The following is a 21,156-nucleotide window of genomic DNA, read 5'->3' as shown; positions in this document are numbered from 1 at the left end:
GGATGCGCTCGAATTATCTCACCTGTTTGTTTATCTCTCACAAGGCCTGGAGCTCATAATGTCTGAAGAGTCAATATATCACAGCACTGAATTAAATAATTTGTTATTTGGCCGCAGCATCACTAGCCTTCTGTAAAATGAAATATAGTTGTATGAAAATACAAGTATTTCAAAATTAGTTTTAGTTAATAATATCAATCATCTTATGAACAGCATTTTGAATAATCAAGACTGTGTGTGAGTATCATAACAGGACTGAGCGTGACCGTAGTGATCTAAATGTACGAGCATGCGCGTGCGGTGAGAGCTGGGAAGGCAGCAGTTCTCGTGCACGTGAGGCATGATGGGAGCCTACTACCGGCCGGGTAAAACAGGTTTATTCCAGTTCTGTCTCCAGTATGAGCTTACTCATTAAGATTACAGTATCAGCTTGCGTTTTAATGGCACCATGTAAATACGGACGGAAATTTCAACATTTGTTAAACACCTTTCAAGGAGATTCCTTAAAACTCCGACATTTTGCTCATTTTTTACATTGCCGGCTGTGACGTCACGCTTTTCACAGACACGCGGGTGCATCTAGTAGGAAATTTGTAGCGGTAATAATGCAGACCCTGATGAATGCATGGATTTTTTTATGGTCTACGATGAATACACATGAATACATAACTATAACACAATGCCGTCGTCACGTTTAAAACAAGCTTTGCTATTGCGATATAGCCTACTGTTAACTTTTTTAGTATTGCTTTAATAAAGTAGCCCTACGTAGTTTGTGAGATTAAAGGTCCATGGATGCTGTTTTAATAATACATGAAATATTCTATATAGTCCTAGTGGGGTCCAAACGTCTGAGACCACCAATTTATATACATATTTTTGATTTTATAAGCACAACTGTTTAAGTAAGTGAAAAGGTAATTTAAAAATTCGTTTTTGCTTCAAGTCAACAAATTAGTCTAAAATCTGACGATCATGAGATCTCCAGCAGGATTTGCTGATTCACCCAAAAAGCATCTTGAGCTTCAATAAAAGGAACACTGACAAATCTCTTGAATGTTATGGTATAATTGACATATTTTTGAATAGACCTAAAAATAGTGCATAATCTGAAATATTTTTTTCTTTTCTTTTTTTAAATCATTACATTTCTATCTTATTTCCAATTACATTTCTAAAAAAGTTAAAAAAAAGTCTAAATCTTAATAATTTCTCTATGCATTTATCAGTAGATTATGCATTTATCTTTCCAGGTGGCCTTACAGAGGGCCAGTCATTTATGGGGAGAGATAGACTTTGCTACCTAAGAATGGCTTGCGTCATTCCCTTTAGTAATTACTAGGTGTTGAAAGCTTGTGTTGTGTTCAAAACACAAAACATAGGCATGTTTATCTGATTTCTTAACTGCAGCTGATATGGTGAGGAATATAGGAATCCATTACTTATCAAAGACAAAAGGATAACTTCAAATCATGTTTTTCTAATTTACTATTATTTTGTTTGTATTTCTTTTTTATTTTATTAATGTTTGTGAGATTGTTTTTCACAGAAGCCTTAGTAATAATTAACATCATAAGATGTTGTTACACACTAGATTTAACCATTACAGGAGTTCATATGATTGCATTATATGCTGACTTACAATGTCTAGTTAAATTATACACTGTGTACCGACAGACCCTAACAAACAAGATTACAGGGCAACGCTCTGTCCTCACAATGAATAGCTGACCATCATTTTTTAACTTTACTACAATGTAAGGGTGAAAGTAGAGCACTGAGATAGCACATCTAAATATTTGTTGATAATGCATAATGATAATTACTTAAAGTGCCCTAGTGAAAAAAATGTATGTGTTACAATTATCATTTCGGTAACTTGAAGGAGATATCAGGTATGTGTGTGTCTATGCCAAACCCTGCATTGAAGCAGAAGATGCAATAATGTTCAGTCCCCTGGACAGCTCATTTATCACACACATCAGGCACATTTTTTAAATTCCAATTTTCCTATGCAAATAATTGTTCTTTGGAATGCTCAAAAACTCGGGAGTGTGTTTATTTAAGGGCCTTTAGGTAAATAAAAGACATTGATAAATGTCTAAACTTTAAATGCCACATTGATCACTTGACACAGAAGCTTTCAAAATATGTTGGTCTGTTCTTCAGAATACGGCATTATCTTACATTACCTGCTCTTCTTACCCTGTACAAAACCTTGTTTGAACCTCACATTGGTTATTGTAACGTAATTTGGTGTAATACCTACCCGAGTCATTTAAATAAATTAATAAGTCTACAAAAGAAGATAATATGAGCTATATCGTGGTCTTGGTACAACACTCCTACTAGACCCCTCTTTCACCGCTTAGGTCTCCTCCGGCTTACTGAGTTGAACATATACCACAATGCATGCACTATGCACCAAGTAGTTAATGTTACAAACAGCAGGCTATCTCAGCTCATTCCAATTAGTGGTCCGCTACATGCTCATGCCACCAGGAACAAACATCTGAACATCAGAAGACTTAAAAGTGCACATTTGAGCATTACAAGTAGAGGCCCAAATATTTGGAATGAGCTAGATGACAGGCTGAAGGTGTTGAAATCTGTATCCATCTTTAAGAAAACACTAAAAAAGGAACTTTTACGTTTATATCTATAACCTTGCCAGTAGCCTACCTAGACCACAGTTGATTTTAAAAGCATTGCCCTGATTTACTTTTTGTGTGTCTTATGTTGTATTGTTTATTTTTGTATGATATCATTGTTATGTGACTGGTGTTTAGTTTAAGTATTTGTTTGTAATGTATTATCTTAATATGTCTCAGGCTCCCTATGTCACGGAAACACACACAGGGGACAGAAGATTCAAAAGCAGTAGTCTTTTAACTAAAGGGTAATCCAAATCACAATCAGTCCAGGCAAGGGTCAAAATCCAAAAGGCAAACCAAAAACAAGAAACCAAACACGAACAGGCAAAGACAGGCTAGAAGTGGTATGACAATATACAAGGACTCTTTGACACACTGAAACAGACAGGGTATACACAGGGAATTGTAAGATAATGGGGAAATGGCTGAGTGCAATGATCAGTGATGAGGAACAGCTGAGAGCAATGATAAGACAAGGATCGTGGGAAATGTAGTTCATGAAGTGAATGACACCGTGGGGAAGGAAGACATCTACTGGACACCTGGGGAACACAAACCCAACACTTCTCTGGGAGACCTGATTCACACATGACTATATGTGCTATTTGGTCTGTGCCATTTTTCTTGAATTCATGTGTGGGTGAAATAATAATAAATAAAAAATAAATACTTTTAAGAGTTTATCATCAAAACCATTCTGAGAATCTGCATTTTTATCTTCTTGGAGGTATCAAAAGGTCTCAGTTATTCAAAGCAGCTTGTCATTTTGGTGAATTTGTGTTTGTTGCTATCCTTTCCCCTTCCAGATATGCGTTGCTTCAATAATTTTTAATCAAATTTGCATTTGTTAATATATTTGATAACTGACTGGAGCATTTATTTGACTCCATATCTCAACACATTGGGCGTAATATATGCAAATACTCAAAGCTGGGAAATAAAAAAATGTCACTATAAAGCATGTTCATTGTAGTGCCTTATGTGTATGTACAAAAAGGTAATTTATGGATTTATTCTAAATTAGCCATTTTTAGAATCTGTTTTACCTTAATTGAGGCTGAAATAACCAGCACAATTAATTTTTGTTTGATGGCACATTCTTTGTTTTACACTGCAATATATTTCTCAAATGAACTGTAGCATAATAGGAGGACTTTTAAGTTATAACAGTCAGAAGACTGCTCATTTCAGTTTACAATAATATTCCACTTGTTAAAATTAGTTAACATGAGCTAACAATGAACAATACTTCTATATAATTGATTAATCTTAGTTAATGTTAATTTCAACATTTACTAATACATTATTAAAATCATAAGTTGTATCTATTAATATTATTTAATGCCCCTGATCTAACATGAAATGCTAAAACTAACATTGATAAATACTGTAATGTATGTAATACAATCTGAATAGCTCATTGTTAGTTAATGCTAATGCATGTTAAATGGGACCTTATTGTCAAGTGTTACCCTGCTCAACTGCGCATGTGTAGATCATGTATCATTTCAGACTGCGTACAAAATACATTTACATAAATGTACCTTGATGTCATTTTGAAACATCTGTTTGTCCTTCTCTGACATGAGCAGGTCGCCAAAAGCACTTTCTTCATTACACTTATCAGCTCTGTTGTTAACTCTGACCTTTAACCTCATCTGCTGCATCGAGCCTCTGTTGTCACAACACCAGTCCTGTCTCAATGCCATGCCCTGTATTTGAGCTCTGCACATCAATTATGCTGGGCCTAACTTTCAGGACACATGTAGAATTACATAACCTAACCTATAAACTATTATTAGTATCCCATTAATATCCTTTTGAAAGTAAGTGCAGAGAATAATAGGCAACATAACATCTCCTTAAAACTGGAAATGACCTCAGAAGTTGAACACAGCACTGTGGGACTACAGAGTTATTTTGACGGGATTGTGCCCGAAGCTCAACATGTTATTTTGCCTTTCAAAACAAATATTGATCAGTGAAGTGCAGCTGATTTCTCACACTGGCGAAGTGCTCCAGTTCACTCGAAAGGATGATCATTTCTAAGGTTTTCTATCTCTTTCTTTTACTCTTGCTGAAATATACAACGGTATAACCAAGGGATTATTCTAGCCTTAATGATCTCATATTTGTACAAACTTATATCTTATATCATTTTGTAGTGCTATCAACTATGAATGCTTTGTTTACACTGTAAAAAAAGGCATGGCAAACTCACACTTCATGTATTGGTATGAAGGATCTCAAGATCTCTGTGGACCATACCATCAAATGTAAATTGTAAAGAAAAAAGCCTCTTCAGCAATTTGTAAGATGCATTTCTATTCAAAGCTTTTTAACAATTCATCTTTAAAATCAACTGTTAGATAGACAAAGACAATCTAATGTGACCTACGGCATAAATACTTATAAAATGTATGACGTCAGTCAGAAATGTTCATGATGTCCTCAGTTTTTCTCCAATATCATTATTTGTGTCAGGTTCACTGGTGATAACTCAAACAAGCTGTTTAAAGTCAAGTCAGGTCAGTAAGTTATAAAAACATAAAGTTCGTGAATGAAGTCTCATGCTCTCCAAGGCTGCATTTATTTGATCTAAAATGCAGTAAAACTAATTTTTGGAAATAAGACTGCAATTTAAATTAACTATTCGAAAATAGTTTATAATGTAATTTATTCCTGTGATGTCAAAGCTGAATTTTCAGCATCATTACTCCAGTCTTCAGTGTCACGTGATCCTTCAGAAATCAGTCTTATATGATGATTTGCTGCTCAAGAAACATTTCTTATTAGTATCAACGTTGAAAACAGTTGTGCTGCTTAATATATATTTTGGAATATTACAAATGTCTTTACTGTCAATTTTAATCAATTGAATACATCCTTGCTGAAAAAAAGTTTTTTTTTTAAAGACCTTCTGAATGGTATTATCTATTCACTTCCTTTGTACCAAATAATTTGAGAAAGAAAAGACCACAGGAGACAAGAGGTGCTTTGCATAATTTCATTCCTAATATATTTCCTACATATTCATATCTTTTTTTGTCTTTTGGTCTTGAGCGATCCAGCAAAATACTTTGCACTTTTACAAGTAAAATTATAGGCACATACATACAAAACATCCCGCTGTATTAGTATTCGGGATGGTAACATGTAAACATATTAAGTATCAATACAGCAAAACATATATATATATAAAAAAAGTAATTCCTCTTCTTTTATGATTCAATATGATGGTGTTATAAATTAAAAGAATAAAATGCTACAGTATTACGACTGAATTAATACAATGTGTTACATAACTAGAACAATATGTGGTTATATTTCAGTCATGCACCTCATTTATAACACACCCTTCAGGGGATTGAGTGACAACGACCCAAATCCCTGATCAACTCAATTTTAAGATATTAGCATTTCAACCGTTCCATTAATAATTTAGCACCCTGAAGTTAGTTTGTTGGTTTTTATCATTATTATCATTGTTTGTCCTTGCTCATGCACTGAGGATCCTCCGTTGAGAGTTGCGGCCTCCACCTGTTCTCTACCCTCTCACGGTCGTCTCCCCTTGCCTCGCCCAGATCCGTCACGGCACCAATTTATCTACCGGAAACCAGAACAGAGCTTTATTGTTCCCTCAGCCATGGGTGTGTTATAGACAGATACAGATCTCAACAACAGGAGCTAGCTGAGAACATGTTTGACCCATATTGTTAGTCACAATGACACTCAGAAGATATGAAAGCAATAGCAATGCCATCTGAATATGTAAGTTCAAATTGATATCCTATAAATGATAAAATCCTTCTGACATCCGAGTCCTGAGCTCCTCCATTTAAAGTAATATTATTAAACAATCTGACAGACTGTAGTTTCTGATCTATCAAAACAAGACATGAAGCGTTAGCAGTAACAAGGCCTGTTGGACAACAATAAGTGCTCCACCATGTGGAGTTAAGTGAGCACTGCATTAATGTAAAGCATTATTAATATCTCCACTTGATCTTGAGATTGTTCGCATCATAAAATATCTTTGTTAAAATCCAATTAATCCATTGAGATTTGTTCAGAATATAAGGTGTAGAATGTTTATTCTCCTGTATGTTGTGTGTGTGTGTGTGTGTGTGTGTGTGTGTGTGTGTGTGTGTGTGTGTGTGTGTGTGTGTGTGTGTGTGTGTGTGTGTGTGTGTGTGTGTGTGTGTGTGTGTGTGCTTGTGTGTGTGTGTGTGTGGCCTGGTAAACCCTACATTATGGGGACAAAATGTCCCCATAAGGATGGCAATATCTGAAATCGTTGTTCGTGTGGGGACATTTTTTGGTCCCCATGAGGAAAACAGCTTATAAATCATACTAAGTGATGTTTTTTGAAAATGTAAAGATGCAGAAAGTTTTCTGTGATGGGTAGGTTTAGGGGTAGGGTTAGTGTAAGGGAATAGAATATACAGTTTGTACAGTATAAAAATCATTATGTCTATGGAAAGTCCCCATAAAACATGGAAACACTACGTGTGTGTGTGTGTGTGTGTGTGTGTGTGTGTGTGTGTGTGTGTGTGTGTGTGTGTGCGTGTGTGTGTGTGTGTGTGTGTGTGTGTGTGTGTGTGTGTGTGTGTGTGTGTGTGTGTGTGTGTGTGTGTGTGTGTGTGTATAGAAAAATGAGTTTGACATCATGAAATTTAGACTGAAATAGAAAAAGAGTTCACATAGTTACATAGTTATCTAATGAAGCAATGGCGAGGAATCAACCCAGCATTTACTGCATCAAAACAAATAACTTGGGTGGATTCAATGCATTCATATCTTGGTCTTGTCTGTGCACAAACAAACGAATCAGTCAACTAACTTCTGCTCACGTCCATGTATATAAGATCAGAAACATCATAAAACAGCAACAGCTGGTTTCGTGTCAGAAAATGTTTTTCAACATCTAAGAGGAATACATATAAAGTGAAACACATTTGGATGATTTGTCACTGCCTTTGTTTTTAAATTATGATTAGATTTGTTACATACAGTATACACCACCGTTCAAAAGTTTGGAGTTGGTAAGTTTTTTTAAATGCTTTTCAAGAAAGACTCTTTTGCTCACAAAGGCTGTATTTGTTTGATCAAAAGTAGTGATTTTTATTTTTATATTTTAAAAATGTAATTTATTCCTGTGATGACAACGCTGAATTTTCAACATCATTACTTACTAGTTTTCAATGTCACATATTTTGATAAATAAAGTTAATAGACAGCATTTATTTAAAATAACAATCGTTAACAAACATTAAAAATGTATTTACTGTCACTTTTAATTAATTTAATGCATCCTTGCTGAACAAAAGTATTAATAAAAAAATCGTACTGACCCCCCAAACATTTGAATGGTATTTCATTACATACTGTTTATATAAACTAAATGCTAATTTTTTTAGTAATAGTAATTATGCTTAAAGGTACACTTTGTAACTTTTGTTTTAGTGCAATACATGTCAATACATCATCAATCCTTCTTCCAAAACATGTTCTTGTCTCACCCTGATTCTCTATGGTAAGCCTATTTTAAGTGTTTTAGACCGCCGGGTAAATTGATATGTCACTGGTCCGTGCCCGTCTCGTCATATCCGTAAATATAGGAAAGTTCCTTCAGCTCCTTTGACACGCGCGTGTATGGTGTGCGAGTTGTATAGGTTTTTTGTCTTTTGAGGTTCGAGCTTGATCTTCCTGGAATTAGGAAGTTCAGTTTTCTCCTTGTAATGCGTCTAAAAATGAAGACTTGAGCTGTTTCTGTTTGCTTGCATTGGATACAAGAAACAGAAGAAGAGGGGGGGGGGGGGGGGGGGGCGAGATGAAAGAAAAGTTTCACAGATGTAATGTAAGCCGGCATCCAAAACGCCACTCATGTGAGGGATTTGGCAAAAATAATCATACCTGCTTATTAATTTTTAATTAATTTAGCTCTCTAATATCCGTTCTATCCAAACTGAACATTATATCTCTTAAGCCAAGTAGTGAATGATTTATGATCAGTAGGATAACCATATTCATCCGCAGTGTCACACAGAGCTGAAGCACAATCAAAACAATGTTCTTCTGCAAAATGGATGCAGTTTTGTTTTTAATCACTAGAGGGCCAAAAGTTACATAGTGTACCTTTAAGTGTCCCACTTTGCCTGTATTCACCCTGAACTTAGGCTAAATACTTACATTAATGCAGCATTACTTCAGTCTAAATACAGAGTAATACCACTGAAATATATACTAAATTATTTCATTTTTCAAAGAAATAATGTCTGGAGTGATATTTGTCATTTATGTTGTGTAAGAAACAACATATTCAGCTTCTGATGTGACTAAACTGCAACATTTGGTCGTCATCAGACCTGAAGAGGCTGGTGTTGGTATGGTTAAAGATAATAATAAATCACACTTAGTTTGAATGCTTGTGGACAGAGGGACAAGACAACCCCATACACTGATTGCAACACCGGCGCTTTGACTTGGAGAGGTTAGCGAATGCTCACGGGAGGAAATTCTGTTTCGTCGTCCAGGCACACAGGCCCTGCTGCGAACTCATGTTCGGGAATTACCTCGCCCTTCTTAGCTCCCCCATCCTCGGAGTACCCTGAGAAGAACACAGTTGGGTGATCATGAAAATGAGTTCAAATATAAATGAATGTGTGTGCTTAAGGGTGTTGTGGTACCTGTGAGAGTGGCTGTTACGGGTCCAGAGGTGGGGATGGCCACGGTGGCAGCATATGACTGGCATGCTTGCGGTGGCTCTGTGAGTTCAGATTTCTCTGTCTCCTCCCACTCCTTATCTGATCCAAACAACCTAGGGGTTAAAGGCAACATCAGTAAAAATAAGGTCTGCGCTTATAAAGAGACTTTCATGCTTTGTTCTACGATATAAATTGTACACAGTCATACCTCAAACATGAATTTTGAAACTGGTATGCTTTAAAAAATATGTAAGTTATTAACTACCACATTGAGGCCTCTTGTTCGCAAATGGATTGAATGAATTGGGTCACCTCCAATTCATTCAATCTTTGGGGTTTTTTTTTGCCAAAGATTTTTTTGCCACAGGATTTGCTGAGTCCGTGACTGAACAAGAGTGTGCTTGTCGGCGTGCGAGTCATTCACAGCAATAAAAGAAAAGGGGTGGAAGAATTATGAATGTGTAAAATTGAGCTTACCGCTTACCCCGACCATTTAAAACGAACTAAGAAACTATTAATCAATTTAGACCTATTTTTTATAAATATCTTTATTAATTATGCCCCACATTTGACTGGAGGGAGAAAAATTATTGTTTTTTTTGTTTTTTTTTCCGGTGTTATTTTAATATTATTTATGCACCATATAGTATTTACTATAGCTTATTTTTAACCTATATTATTTTACTATATGAAATTTGTATATATTCAGTTTACATTTTCTTTTTAGTTTAAGTTTTAGCAATGTTGTTATGTGCTGTCATTTTTTGTTTTTTTATATTTCTATTGGGCTTTAATTATTTTTATTTAAGATTTAGTTTTAGTAATTCTAATACTATTTTCATCTTCAGTTAGTTGGTTAATGTTAGGTTTTATAAGTTTAAGTTTTTAACTAAAATTTTAATTTTATTTCAGCTTTATTTCAATTGACCTAAAACGATTTTTAATCATTTTAGTTGTAGTTTTATCTAACTGTAACAAAACTAGTCTTTTTTGGGGGAATAAACACTCTTTCTGTAGAATATCAGTATATTTGTAGGCATGCAAATTTTAATAAGACTTGTTTTGTTTGTGCTTTTCAGTTAATCACTTGAGTCAGACTCAATGACAAGCTCATAATGCACAAAAAGACACTACTTGTTGCTTCTTGTCATCCACTGGCATGATGATGTAAAATGCAGAAAAAGTCATTGAACTAATTAGTCAACAAATCTTAAAGGAACAGTTCACTTAAAAATGAAAATTCTGTCATCATTTACTCACCCTCAAGTAATTTCAAACCTGTATGAATTTCTTACTTCTGCTGAAAACAAAAGAAGATATTTCGAAGAATGTCAGTAACCAAACAGTTGATGTACCCCACTGACTTCCATAGTATTTATTTTTCCTACCATGGAAGTCAATGGTGTCCATCAACTGTTTTGTTACCGACATACTTCAAAATATCTTATTTTGTGTTCGGTAGAATAAAGAAATTCCTACAGGTTTGAAACTACTTGAGGGTGAGTAATTGATGATAGAATGTTAATTCTTAAAACTATTCCTTTAACCATTTTAAGTGAACAGATTTAAAAGTTTGAAGCCATTTGAACTCGTTCAGTTGCCTGAACACTTACAATGGAATCCAGCATGAGTACAAGGATACAATGGAATCCAGCATGAGTACAAGTATGTATGGCACAAAAACAAAACAAAAAATGTACATGCTATATTTAATAACATACCACACAGCTTATCATTATAATTCATTTGTTTAAAAAAAAGAGTGAAAACTCACCTGTGCTTCTGCACCAGAGTGCACTCACCCCCATCTTGAGGGTCAATGTTATAGATGAATAGCTGCCCATCAGAGGAGGCCACAAGCAAACGTGGAAGTTTCTGGATTCTGATTGGTCAAGTGAAACTCTTGAATGAGTTTTTTCCTCAGTAAATAGCGTTACTCATTCTAGATTGCTGTGTAATGACTGCAGGACTCACATTGCCAGGGCACAGACATTCTTCTGACCGGCCATCTGGAGACGGACGGTTGCGAAGGCTCGGTCTTGACTCATCATGCCTGACACCTGTGCTGGGAGGTAGCTACTGGCTGCTGTGAACATCTTACCTACATATGTTGACCAAGAGGGAGCTTCCTCCTCCCCACTGCAAGTAAAACACAAAAACATGGATGAGCACAAACAGAAAAACTGACAAAGTTTAGATTTGTAAGTAAAAAAAAAAAGAGAGAGAGAGAGATCCTGACTCAATTACACTGGTAGCAAGGAGCATTTTTAGTACCTTGGGCTGTGCTGTTCAAGCTTGAAAATGTGCACTGTCTCTGTATTGCTTGAGGCACAGAGGAACTGAGCATCTGGGCTGAAGGAGAGGGAGCTGATGTTGACATACCTTTGGTGACACAAACACACAAAGGTCAAAAGTATTCACAAAACAGACTCACACATACCAATGTTACCTTCATACAAAGACCTTCAGCTCTCTTTCTGTATGATTAAAGTATCTTCAGTGTTCACTGTGAGCTTTGAATCATCATCATCATCATTGTACCTTTTCATTCCCCGCCGGAACTCAAACAAGCGCAGTCCCTCTGGAATGGAGAAAACTCGAATCACTGTGCCCTGGGACGGGAGAAAAGAAGTGGACAGATGCTCGGAGCTGTGTGTCTACGTTTGAGTCTAAGGTATGCCTATCTGAATCCCTCATAAACACGTCTGGGTTGCATTTCACCCCGTAAATAGAAAGAAAAAAATAACACCGAAAAACAAGACAATATATTTTGCCTAAAGAATAGAAAACATATTTTAGGACAATTAGAATTGTTTTTCATTGTGACATTTTATTTCTATGGAGCCCCTAAAGGGACATGGTAAAGGAAAAAAATATGATGTGGATGGAAAAATGATGCTAATGCCTTTGCGTTCCCTCGCATATTTTTGCGTTCCCCCGAGAAACTTTTCTGAGTGAATGCAAAAGCACTGAAATATTTTTTTATCCCTCTTATCTCATTTTTGTCCCTTTAGTTGCTCCTTATACTTCACAATACAGCAAATCTGGACATATGGGGTCATATGATGCAATTTCTTGTTTTCCTTTTTCTTTAGTGTGTTATGTAGCTGTGTGTGCATGAATAAGATCTGCAGAGTAACAAAGAGTCAAACCTATATTCTTTGTAAAAGTTAAGGCTCGGCCACGCCTCTCTAAAACGCTTCGTTCAAACACGCCCCCACAAATCTACGTCAGTATGTGGGGGCTGAGTTTCATAACACCACCCAAATGTGTACGCACAGAAAGTAACTTTTGTTCTCTCAACATTAATGTTGCCGCCGGCGCCGCCATGTCGTGGAGACGCAGTGTTTTTCGTTGCGAAAGCCAAACTACTTTGTTTGGCCTTCCAAAAGAGGACAAAGTTAGAAAACAGCGCTTAAGCTTTATTTACAACACTGTTCCAGAACACTACAACCAAAATATTCGACTGTGTGCATTGCAATTTTTCGGAGGACTGTTTCCAGGACCTGGGAGAGTACAAGGCCGACTGTGCACAAAGGCTCATTCTAAAAAGTGGGGCAATTCCATCTTTGCATGTACATTCTGGCGCATCTGACTCACAGACACAGCTTGTAAGTATGTTTTCATATTTTAAGAATTTGCTACTGACTATTCAAACGCGAGTTTTCCGTCACCCGCTTAAGGTTTTTGGGCCAATCACAGTGCACTGGATCGCTGGCCAATCAGAGCACAATGCGCTTTTCAGAACGATGAGATTTGTAAAAATCGACGCGTTTCAGAAAGGCGGGGCATAGAGGAGCATGTACAGAATAATGAATTCATGTGCATGAATAATGTACAGAATGTGTAAAATAATTACTTACCTAAAACCACGTAAAAACATTGCATTAAACCAAATACACAAAATAATGTTCTTTTTTAGAACCATCATATGACCCCTTAACTTAACAGCTCTAAAATATTTTATTGGGTAGAAATTCCGAGTAAAAAAATAAATATTTATCTTTAATTCTTATCCAATAAATCACAAACAACTGGTGATATCTGGGGGCTTCAAATATTGTTGTGCAAGTCAAAAAGATTAAAATAATGTAACTATATAAAAATATTACATTTAAAAATAAACAAATATTATAATTACAACAAAATATTATAATACAATGTTTTTTTATTTAAATAAGCATTAAATAAGCCCTATAACATATACAACCCTAAAAAAACATTTAAAAAATGACATAACATCATATTTCTTTTTTGCATAATGAAAATTTTCCATATGAAATTTTTAAAAAATTTGCTTTATGTTAATGACAATGTGCTAAACTGACATGAAAATAATCACAATGCAAAAAAAATCTTAATGCTACCAAAAACAGGCAAAATATAATTTCGACATCACTTTACAATAAGTTTCCATTTATTAACATTATTTGACTACATAAGTTAACATGAACTAACAATGGAAAATACTTCTACAGCATTTATTAATCTTAGTTAATATTAATTTCAACATTTATTAATACACTATTAAAATCAAAAGTTGTATGTTAAGATTATTTAATGGCCCTGAGCTAACATAAACTAACAATGAACAGTTGTCATCAACAAAGAACAATAAATACTGTAACAAATGTATTGCTCATTGTAAGTTTAAGTTAGTTAATACATAAACTAATGTTAAATAATAGAACCTTATTGTAAAGGTTTTTTGACCCAGACGTGTTCTTAAGCGGTTTTGTGAGGTTCGCCCGGCTGTGTTTCTATATAAACAGTGGAGCTTTACCCTTTCAGAAGCACTGGCCAGTTTGGTGCCGGAGGCACTGAATGTGATGGCGGCCAGTGGACTGTCATGAGCTGGAATCATGGTCACAGTGCTCTGAGCAGACAAAGACATACAAACACACAACAAAGACAAAGATTTATATAGTGCATCAGGACTGAAGAGCAAGCATTTGTCTCATGTATAGCAACTAACTCAACCAAATGAACTGCCTAAATGAGCAGCTAAACAGTTTCTTGGCCTGCAGTTTTACCAGATTGTTGGCATCATAGACAATAATTTCTCCGATGGTGTCACTGCCTGGATATGCCAGGAAAGAGTTGGAATGGTTGATGGAGAGAGCACAGAGACCTACAGAAACACATGAGTGGGTTCATATTTTAATATTTATACAGATTTACACAGACATTTAAAAATTATTATTCTAGATTAACTGTTTTTGTTTGATTTGTTTTTCAATTCCCTTACCTGATGGGTTGGATGGTGTGTTGAGAAGGGTTTTCAGGAGTTTCATGTCTTTTATATTGTGGATATAAATGGATTCCTCCAGACAGACAACCAGTCTCTGCCGCGAAAAACACACACACACACACACACACACACACACACACACACACACACACACACACACACACACACACACACACACACACACACACACACACACACACACAAACAAAAAAATTACATATTTACTAACAAACCAAACCACATTTTCAAGTTTAATGACGAAAGAGCACAGAAAATCAATCATCTTGTCCAGAAGCTTTATAATTGATAAGTGGCAGGTGTCTCGCTCCAGCACAGCTGTGTTGTATTTACCTGTCTGTTGAGACGCACTGCAAGAATGTTGTTCGAGTAACTGTAGTTGCAAATCTCTGTGCCCTTTTTGAAGTGGTAGACATTCATGCGACGTGGCATGGACTGACTCACCACCACAACCAGGCTGCTGGAGAAAAGCCTTTCCACGATATACACGTCTGGAGTTTCTGCTGAAGGGGAGAAGAGAACAGGACACATTAGCAGCAACATAAACTAAAAAAGCCACACGTAGACACATGTAGCTGAGGTACATCTTTTTAAGGATGAGCTACATTTAAAGGGGAAATAACATCCAAAATGTAAATGCTTCTCATTAAATCAGTTTAAATATACATTTAAACCGTCATTGTGTCCACTTAATAATCAGTGTAAATTTGTGTGTGCTTTTTGCAGCTTGACACACTTTATTTTGTTCCAAAGAAATAAAAAATATATACAGGTTATCAGTGATATGAGGCTAACGTAATTATTTTCATTTCTTCTTTTTTTTACCATTACATTATTGTAAATAAGTACCCTATGATTTTCCAAGTTTACCTTTTATTTTACACACATCAGCAAAACTGGCTGTTTCTCTGTCTTTTTACCTGCCATCTTTGTTGTGGGCTGCAGATACAATCTCAAACACATAAGGCATTGCCACCATGTAACATAAATCAAAAATGACAAGGACAACTTTATGCCCTCTAGGGTGAGTTTATGACAACATCAATACTGGCAAAACAACCACAGGTCACATGGAGAGACAAACATTCTCCAAAATATGTTTAAAGTTAAATATCTTCTCTTATAAACTTGAGCAAACGTCTCAATAAAATACCAAGGAAATGAGATGGCATTTTCAATTTAGTGACTCGTTAGAAAGTGACTACACCCTATGATAACTTCATTATATATTGCACATGATGGTTCCTCCTATTGCACTGTAGTTTTGGCAGACAGCAATACTTGCCATTTATATCAAGTTTACACAAAAAAGAATGGGAAAATATCTCACTACTCTCATGAATGCAGTCCAGTTTGTCCACAGAGGTCACAGAGAATAGTTTGTATCCAGTTTTGGTGCCCACAGCCAAAGACCTGGAAAACAACAAGATATGATGCTGTATCAAATCTGTTAAATGAATACATCCATTATTCGGAAGTTATTTTCACTTACTCATTACACTGTGTACATGCAAAGTATTATGTATAAACAGCATAATACAGTAAAATATAATTAGATAGATTTTTTATTATAGTGAAGGAAAACACAGATGCAATGGCCAACACAGACACTACCACTTAATTTTTAAGTGGCAAGCAAAGTCCTTTTAAAATCCTAATACAACACAGGTCCTGACTCAAGATAGAAACATTTGTGTGAATTGTAATCATTTGGCTTACATAAACAGAAGAGTTGATGTCTGTTACATTTACTGTGATCTATTTTGAAGGGGAGGGGGGAAAAGCCCACATCTGTTTTGCAGGCCTTTCATTCCTCTAGAAAAAGCTGTTCACGTCAGATCCTGTGCTTAGCAAGTCCTTTTCTACTTTTATTGGAGAACATAGGTATGTCTCCACCATCACTGACCACACTGCTGAAATCCAAAACAAAACCTTGTGTTTACAGCAGGACTACTTCTGACATGTGTTGGTACTAATTACCACTGTGACTGGTATACCTTATATATTCAAAACAACAAAATTCAGATCTTTCTAAAACAAATGTGTTTTGCCCCAAGAGAGATGGTTGACTATAATCTCAAAGGGGTGATATTATATCAGATCAACTGACCCTCAGTATCATGTTTTGTGTTTGATTTGCTGTGCTTGACTTTTCAGACAAGAAACCAGTGTGATCAACCACTAGAAAAGAGGACACGAGCGGGTCATCTTGTCAGGAGACTGTGGACTGATCAATACAATCTCACAATACTGCAAATTCTGCTTTGAAAAAACGTGGAAAAGGGAGCAAAATTCAGTTTCGCCTCTATAAAATCATGTAGGCTACAAGATTCATAATCATATCTAATCTATAAGTAATATTATTGGATTTTTGTTTTGTTTGTTATGCCATTTAAAGCACTTCTGCTCAAAAAAACATTGTACAACCATTGAAAAACAGTGTTGAAACAACACTAAGCTCATCTATCACATTATGCATGCAAAACACCGTTATAACATAGTGACTGGCTTTTTATGGATGTGTAATAATCAAAACAGACAATAAATAGCGGACAATCCTTTAAGCAGAGGTGACATTCCCTCTTGTAAGGTAAACCGCAGTTAATAGCATCATAGAAATATCCGATTCGGCAGATGATGCTTACGTGGAGTCCTGGTTGAAGGAGACGCAGCACGGCCCCGGCCCCGGCCCCGGCCCGCCAGGACCGTCGGCTCCCTCCTCGGTCTCCATCCCGATCCCGATTCCCAACGACCTCCTTCCCTCCCTCCGCCCTGGATCGGAGGCCTGGGATCGGTTGGACCTCTTGGAAAGATAGTGGCAAAGCGGAGACCTACTGAAGAAAAACTGTAAGGTCCGAATAAAGTGGAAGACAAATATACTCCAGCGCTTCAGCTATTCTTATGCCTCACATTAATTAATTAAAACGCAAGTTTTTGTACATTTACGACTTCTGGCGGAGCATAGGGAATGAAGCAAAACAAAACCAGCTGATAGTTGTTGCGTCACATCAACATCATATACTAGTGGTTGAAGGAAAATGCGCTGTGTTGTCGTCCGGCTGAGCACTGATTGGTCGAGTGAACTAAGATAGACGCTGATTGGCGGTAAGTGCGGAATTAAGTCAAAAGGGGAGTGGTTTGGCTTTGCTGTATTACATTTGTCTAAACCTTCTACAGCCTATGGTCTAAACATACAATTTTCACGAAAACATCCATGAAAGAGTCACTCACAGCCTTTTTGTATTAATCCCTGCCCTGCCGGGTTATTCAGTTATTCTTAAACGTCATCACGTGATCATTCACATCCTGGCCTGGCATATTCGATTAAGTTTGATCAACAATGGTTTAATGAAATGTAATGTGTTCCAATTTGTTGCAGCCGTTATAGAGTAAATAAAATACATGAAAACATATACATAAACATTATACAAAGTTTATTATATCTCTCGGTTAGAAAGTTTATTTTTTCATGTTTTATTAAAATGCTATTAATTAAAATAAAAGGTGTTGATACAATCAATTAATTTTCTGCTATTAAACTTACTTTTCACTCCGTCAGTCAAATCCTTCGTTCAGTACTCTTACTAGCACACTCATCAGTTTATCAGTCATTTGCATAGTAGTCATTTGCATCTAACAAAACTTTTGCAGTTTTTGAGGTGCTGTAGCAAGAGTTCCAACACATAGAGAGAGAAAAAAAGAGTCACCCAACGTTTTTAATAGTGATTTTTGTATTTTTACAAAACATTAAAAAACAAAACTGAAAAAGCAGAATCTGTGTTCTTTCTTTATAGCAGCACATTTGGAATAGAAAATGAAATGTGCATTTATGATAGTCATTTGATACAAAGTTAATTCTCTTTTTGGTGTTAAATGGTCAATTATTTTTGCACTGTTTAGATTAATTAATACTGCACAAAAGCTATTGAACAACAACAAGTTTGGGATCAGCCACAGTTCATCATTATATCAATAGGCTATAATTACTTGAAAGTGTAAGTATTTTAGTTATTGCAAAAAAGTGTCTGAGAAAACAAACAAATAAAAAAAGATGGTCCCAGATTATTATTGTTTTCTGCACTCTCCAGATCCTATGGCGTTTCAGTGCTAAAAATAACATTAAAGAGGAAAAGTCATTATTAACATAAGAACACACAATGCTTAGAAATGCTTAGAGAATCTAGATTTAAACAGTAACATTAAAATGGCTCACAAGTTGTTTTCGTGACAATACAATACCTTGAAATCCCAGACAACCATGGCACCGTCTAAAGACACACTGCTGAATTTCTCCACCTTGCCCTTCAGCCCTTCCAGAATACGTAGTTGGCTACAGTAGAAACAAAGTCTTAGCAAACTGCAATTAAATTTCTCTAAAATGTCAGCATAATGCAAAAGATGTTGAAATTAGACCAAAATCTTGTGTGCTTGCAGACGTCAAGCCTTCTATTACGTGATGCTGTTCTGATGCAGACTGCCCAACTCAGTGTCTTCCTCATCAGTCGCTCTTTTGTCCAGATTACGGAAATGCTGCATGGCGGACATGTTGCCCTTGGAGCTCTGCTTGGGAATGTCCACTTTCTTCACAAACTCTAAGCATCCAGGACCCTTGTATGAGAATTGATAAGGACAACAGTCGTGGCCCTAAGATCAACCACACACATATAGACAAATGTTATTTGATCGTAAAAACAGAAATATTGTGAATTTCTTTTACAATTTAAAATAACTGATGTAGCCTATATTTAAATCTGTTTTAAAATGAATTTTATTCCGTTGAATGCAAAGCTGAATTTTCAGCATCATTACTCTAGTCTTCAGTGTCACTTGATCCTTCAGAAATCATTCTAATATGCTGCTTTGATGCTCAAGAAATATTTCTTATTATCATCATCAATGTCTTACCGCAGCTACAATCTGAGTCTCACTGACGTACAGCAAGCTCAGCAATGGAAGATGTCTTGTTGTCAGCTGAGTAACCCTGCATTGCACAAAATTTCATATGTGGGCAATCTAAAAGTGAATGATAACGACCATGCTGTGCATATTATTACTATTACTATTATAAGGATATTGAGCATCAAATTATTATTATGTTTTACTAAGCTAATTGTTATATGTAATTAATTGGTATTACTCTTTTCCATGTGAGGCGTCTGCTACACTGATGGCGCTGTTGTGGCTAACCCAGGCTAGAGCATCACCAGATGGAGAGAAACAGACACTGTGCACCCAGCCTCCGCACTCCTTATACTCCAGAAGCACCTCCCCAAAGGGCATTTTGGATCCCCATGGCGTTGGTCCAGGCCTGTCCTCAATGTCTTTGATATATGCAGAAAAGATTCTATGACAACAAAAAAGACTTATGTTACAGCTAATTATATTCAGATATTGTGCGCCTGAATATAATATCATCGAATATAATCAAACCTGCAGTTGAGATCAGCAGAGCCAGCTGCCAGCAGCATGTTGTTGGGATGCCAGTCTAGACTCAGAACGGTGGAGTTAATGGGTTTCTTGATATGCTTACTCAGCCACCTATAGAGGCAATCATGAACAAGAGAGCTCAATACAGCTACATGAGAGCTAATGCATAATAGTCATATTATAAGCAACAAAAGATATTATACAATCAAGTCTCACCAGTCATTTTCTTTTTCAAAGTAGCACACTGAAATAAGTTTGGCTCCACTTCCAAGAGCAAACTTGTTCTCAAGAGGTGACCACTTGACACATGTGGCAGCTCGATTGATGCGAACCAGCACCAATGTTGGCTTCCAAACCCCATCCTTAAGTGTCCACACATAGGCATTCCTATCGGAGGCACATGTCACTATACGGTTGGACTCTGGGGCCCAATCAATCCCTAAAAGTGAAATCAATTGTTAGTTAAGTTCATTTATTATTAAAAGATTTTAGTGCCATATTTTTATTGTGCAGTTTTAGTAACTGGCAAACTGAAATAATATCAATTCATTTAGGTTCCAAATGCATGTTATTGATCTTTTATTTTTCGTTATGTTAATAAATGGATTGGCATATCCGACTTTAAGTTCAGACTTTTTAAACTTTATTATTTTACCTTATTTAATTATTTTAAGCCACAAGAAAACAGCACGCCCGAAACATGCGTGCAAAACAACTTAAATTTGCGCCAACAAACATATAGGCTTGCACTGTTTACAGTGGTTTAGTTCATGCCCTTCATTGGAGAGCTGAGATAATGTTTGTTTTATGGGCCAGTTTCACAGTATCGGTAGGTTAATGACTAATGTGGCAGCTATTCTCTTTTGTCTTACCTGTGATTCGCCCACTGTGCTCTGTCAGTTCATGAATCTTAATCCATTCCTTTCCTTTCTTTTGGTAAATGTGCACATCATTGGTGTTGGGGCTAAGGGCGATTTCTGATAAAAACAATATTATTAGGATTTTTTATACACATAAAATAAACCTGAACAAAAATATATTTTGGAATTTCTTGTAAACAAAAATCCACTTTAAAGGAACAATATTACAGTGAGTTCAT

The 21,156-nt window shown here is 36.1% G+C and overlaps 2 protein-coding genes across 8 annotated transcripts in view; both read right to left on the bottom strand.

The window, feature by feature from the left end:
- Window positions 1–5,647: 5,647 nt before the first annotated feature.
- Window positions 5,648–18,314, bottom strand: wipi1 (WD repeat domain, phosphoinositide interacting 1). Of its 6 annotated transcripts, none has more exons than XM_077213073.1 (14): window positions 18,175–18,314; window positions 17,276–17,464; window positions 15,961–16,043; window positions 14,964–15,133; window positions 14,610–14,706; window positions 14,395–14,492; window positions 14,145–14,237; window positions 11,903–11,973; window positions 11,636–11,743; window positions 11,336–11,500; window positions 11,136–11,243; window positions 9,344–9,474; window positions 9,164–9,264; window positions 5,648–6,260 (listed from the first exon to the last, which is right to left on the bottom strand). In XM_077213073.1, the coding sequence occupies exons 2-14, from the start codon at window positions 17,359–17,361 to the stop codon at window positions 6,210–6,212; spliced, it is 1,362 nt and encodes a 453-aa protein (XP_077069188.1). In that variant the 5' UTR covers window positions 17,362–17,464; window positions 18,175–18,314; the 3' UTR covers window positions 5,648–6,209. The 6 variants fall into 6 exon arrangements, with proteins under 6 accessions (XP_077069188.1, XP_077069192.1, XP_077069190.1 ...); XM_077213077.1 differs by having other exon boundaries at window positions 14,964–15,130; XM_077213075.1 differs by having other exon boundaries at window positions 17,276–17,461; window positions 18,175–18,312.
- A 29-nt stretch (window positions 18,315–18,343) lies between these two features.
- The window catches only part of LOC143722032 (actin-related protein 2/3 complex subunit 1A), a 147,311-nt gene continuing 144,498 nt past the window's right edge, over window positions 18,344–21,156 (bottom strand). For both annotated transcript variants that reach the window (XM_077213086.1, XM_077213085.1), the window contains exons 3-10: window positions 20,930–21,034; window positions 20,274–20,496; window positions 20,061–20,168; window positions 19,768–19,974; window positions 19,536–19,611; window positions 19,084–19,274; window positions 18,870–18,960; window positions 18,344–18,737 (exon numbers count right to left, since the gene is read on the bottom strand). In XM_077213086.1, the coding sequence (XP_077069201.1) occupies window positions 18,732–18,737; window positions 18,870–18,960; window positions 19,084–19,274; window positions 19,536–19,611; window positions 19,768–19,974; window positions 20,061–20,168; window positions 20,274–20,496; window positions 20,930–21,034 (1,007 nt within the window). In that variant the 3' untranslated portion in view covers window positions 18,344–18,731. The remainder of the gene's footprint in view (window positions 18,738–18,869; window positions 18,961–19,083; window positions 19,275–19,535; window positions 19,612–19,767; window positions 19,975–20,060; window positions 20,169–20,273; window positions 20,497–20,929; window positions 21,035–21,156) is intronic.

Source organism: Siphateles boraxobius, unplaced genomic scaffold (genome assembly GCF_051911475.1).
Source record: "Siphateles boraxobius isolate OS27281-9 unplaced genomic scaffold, OSU_SipBor_1 66, whole genome shotgun sequence".
NCBI classification, from domain to species: Eukaryota; Metazoa; Chordata; class Actinopteri; order Cypriniformes; family Leuciscidae; genus Siphateles; species Siphateles boraxobius.
This window is presented reverse-complemented; position numbering and strand designations above follow the sequence as displayed.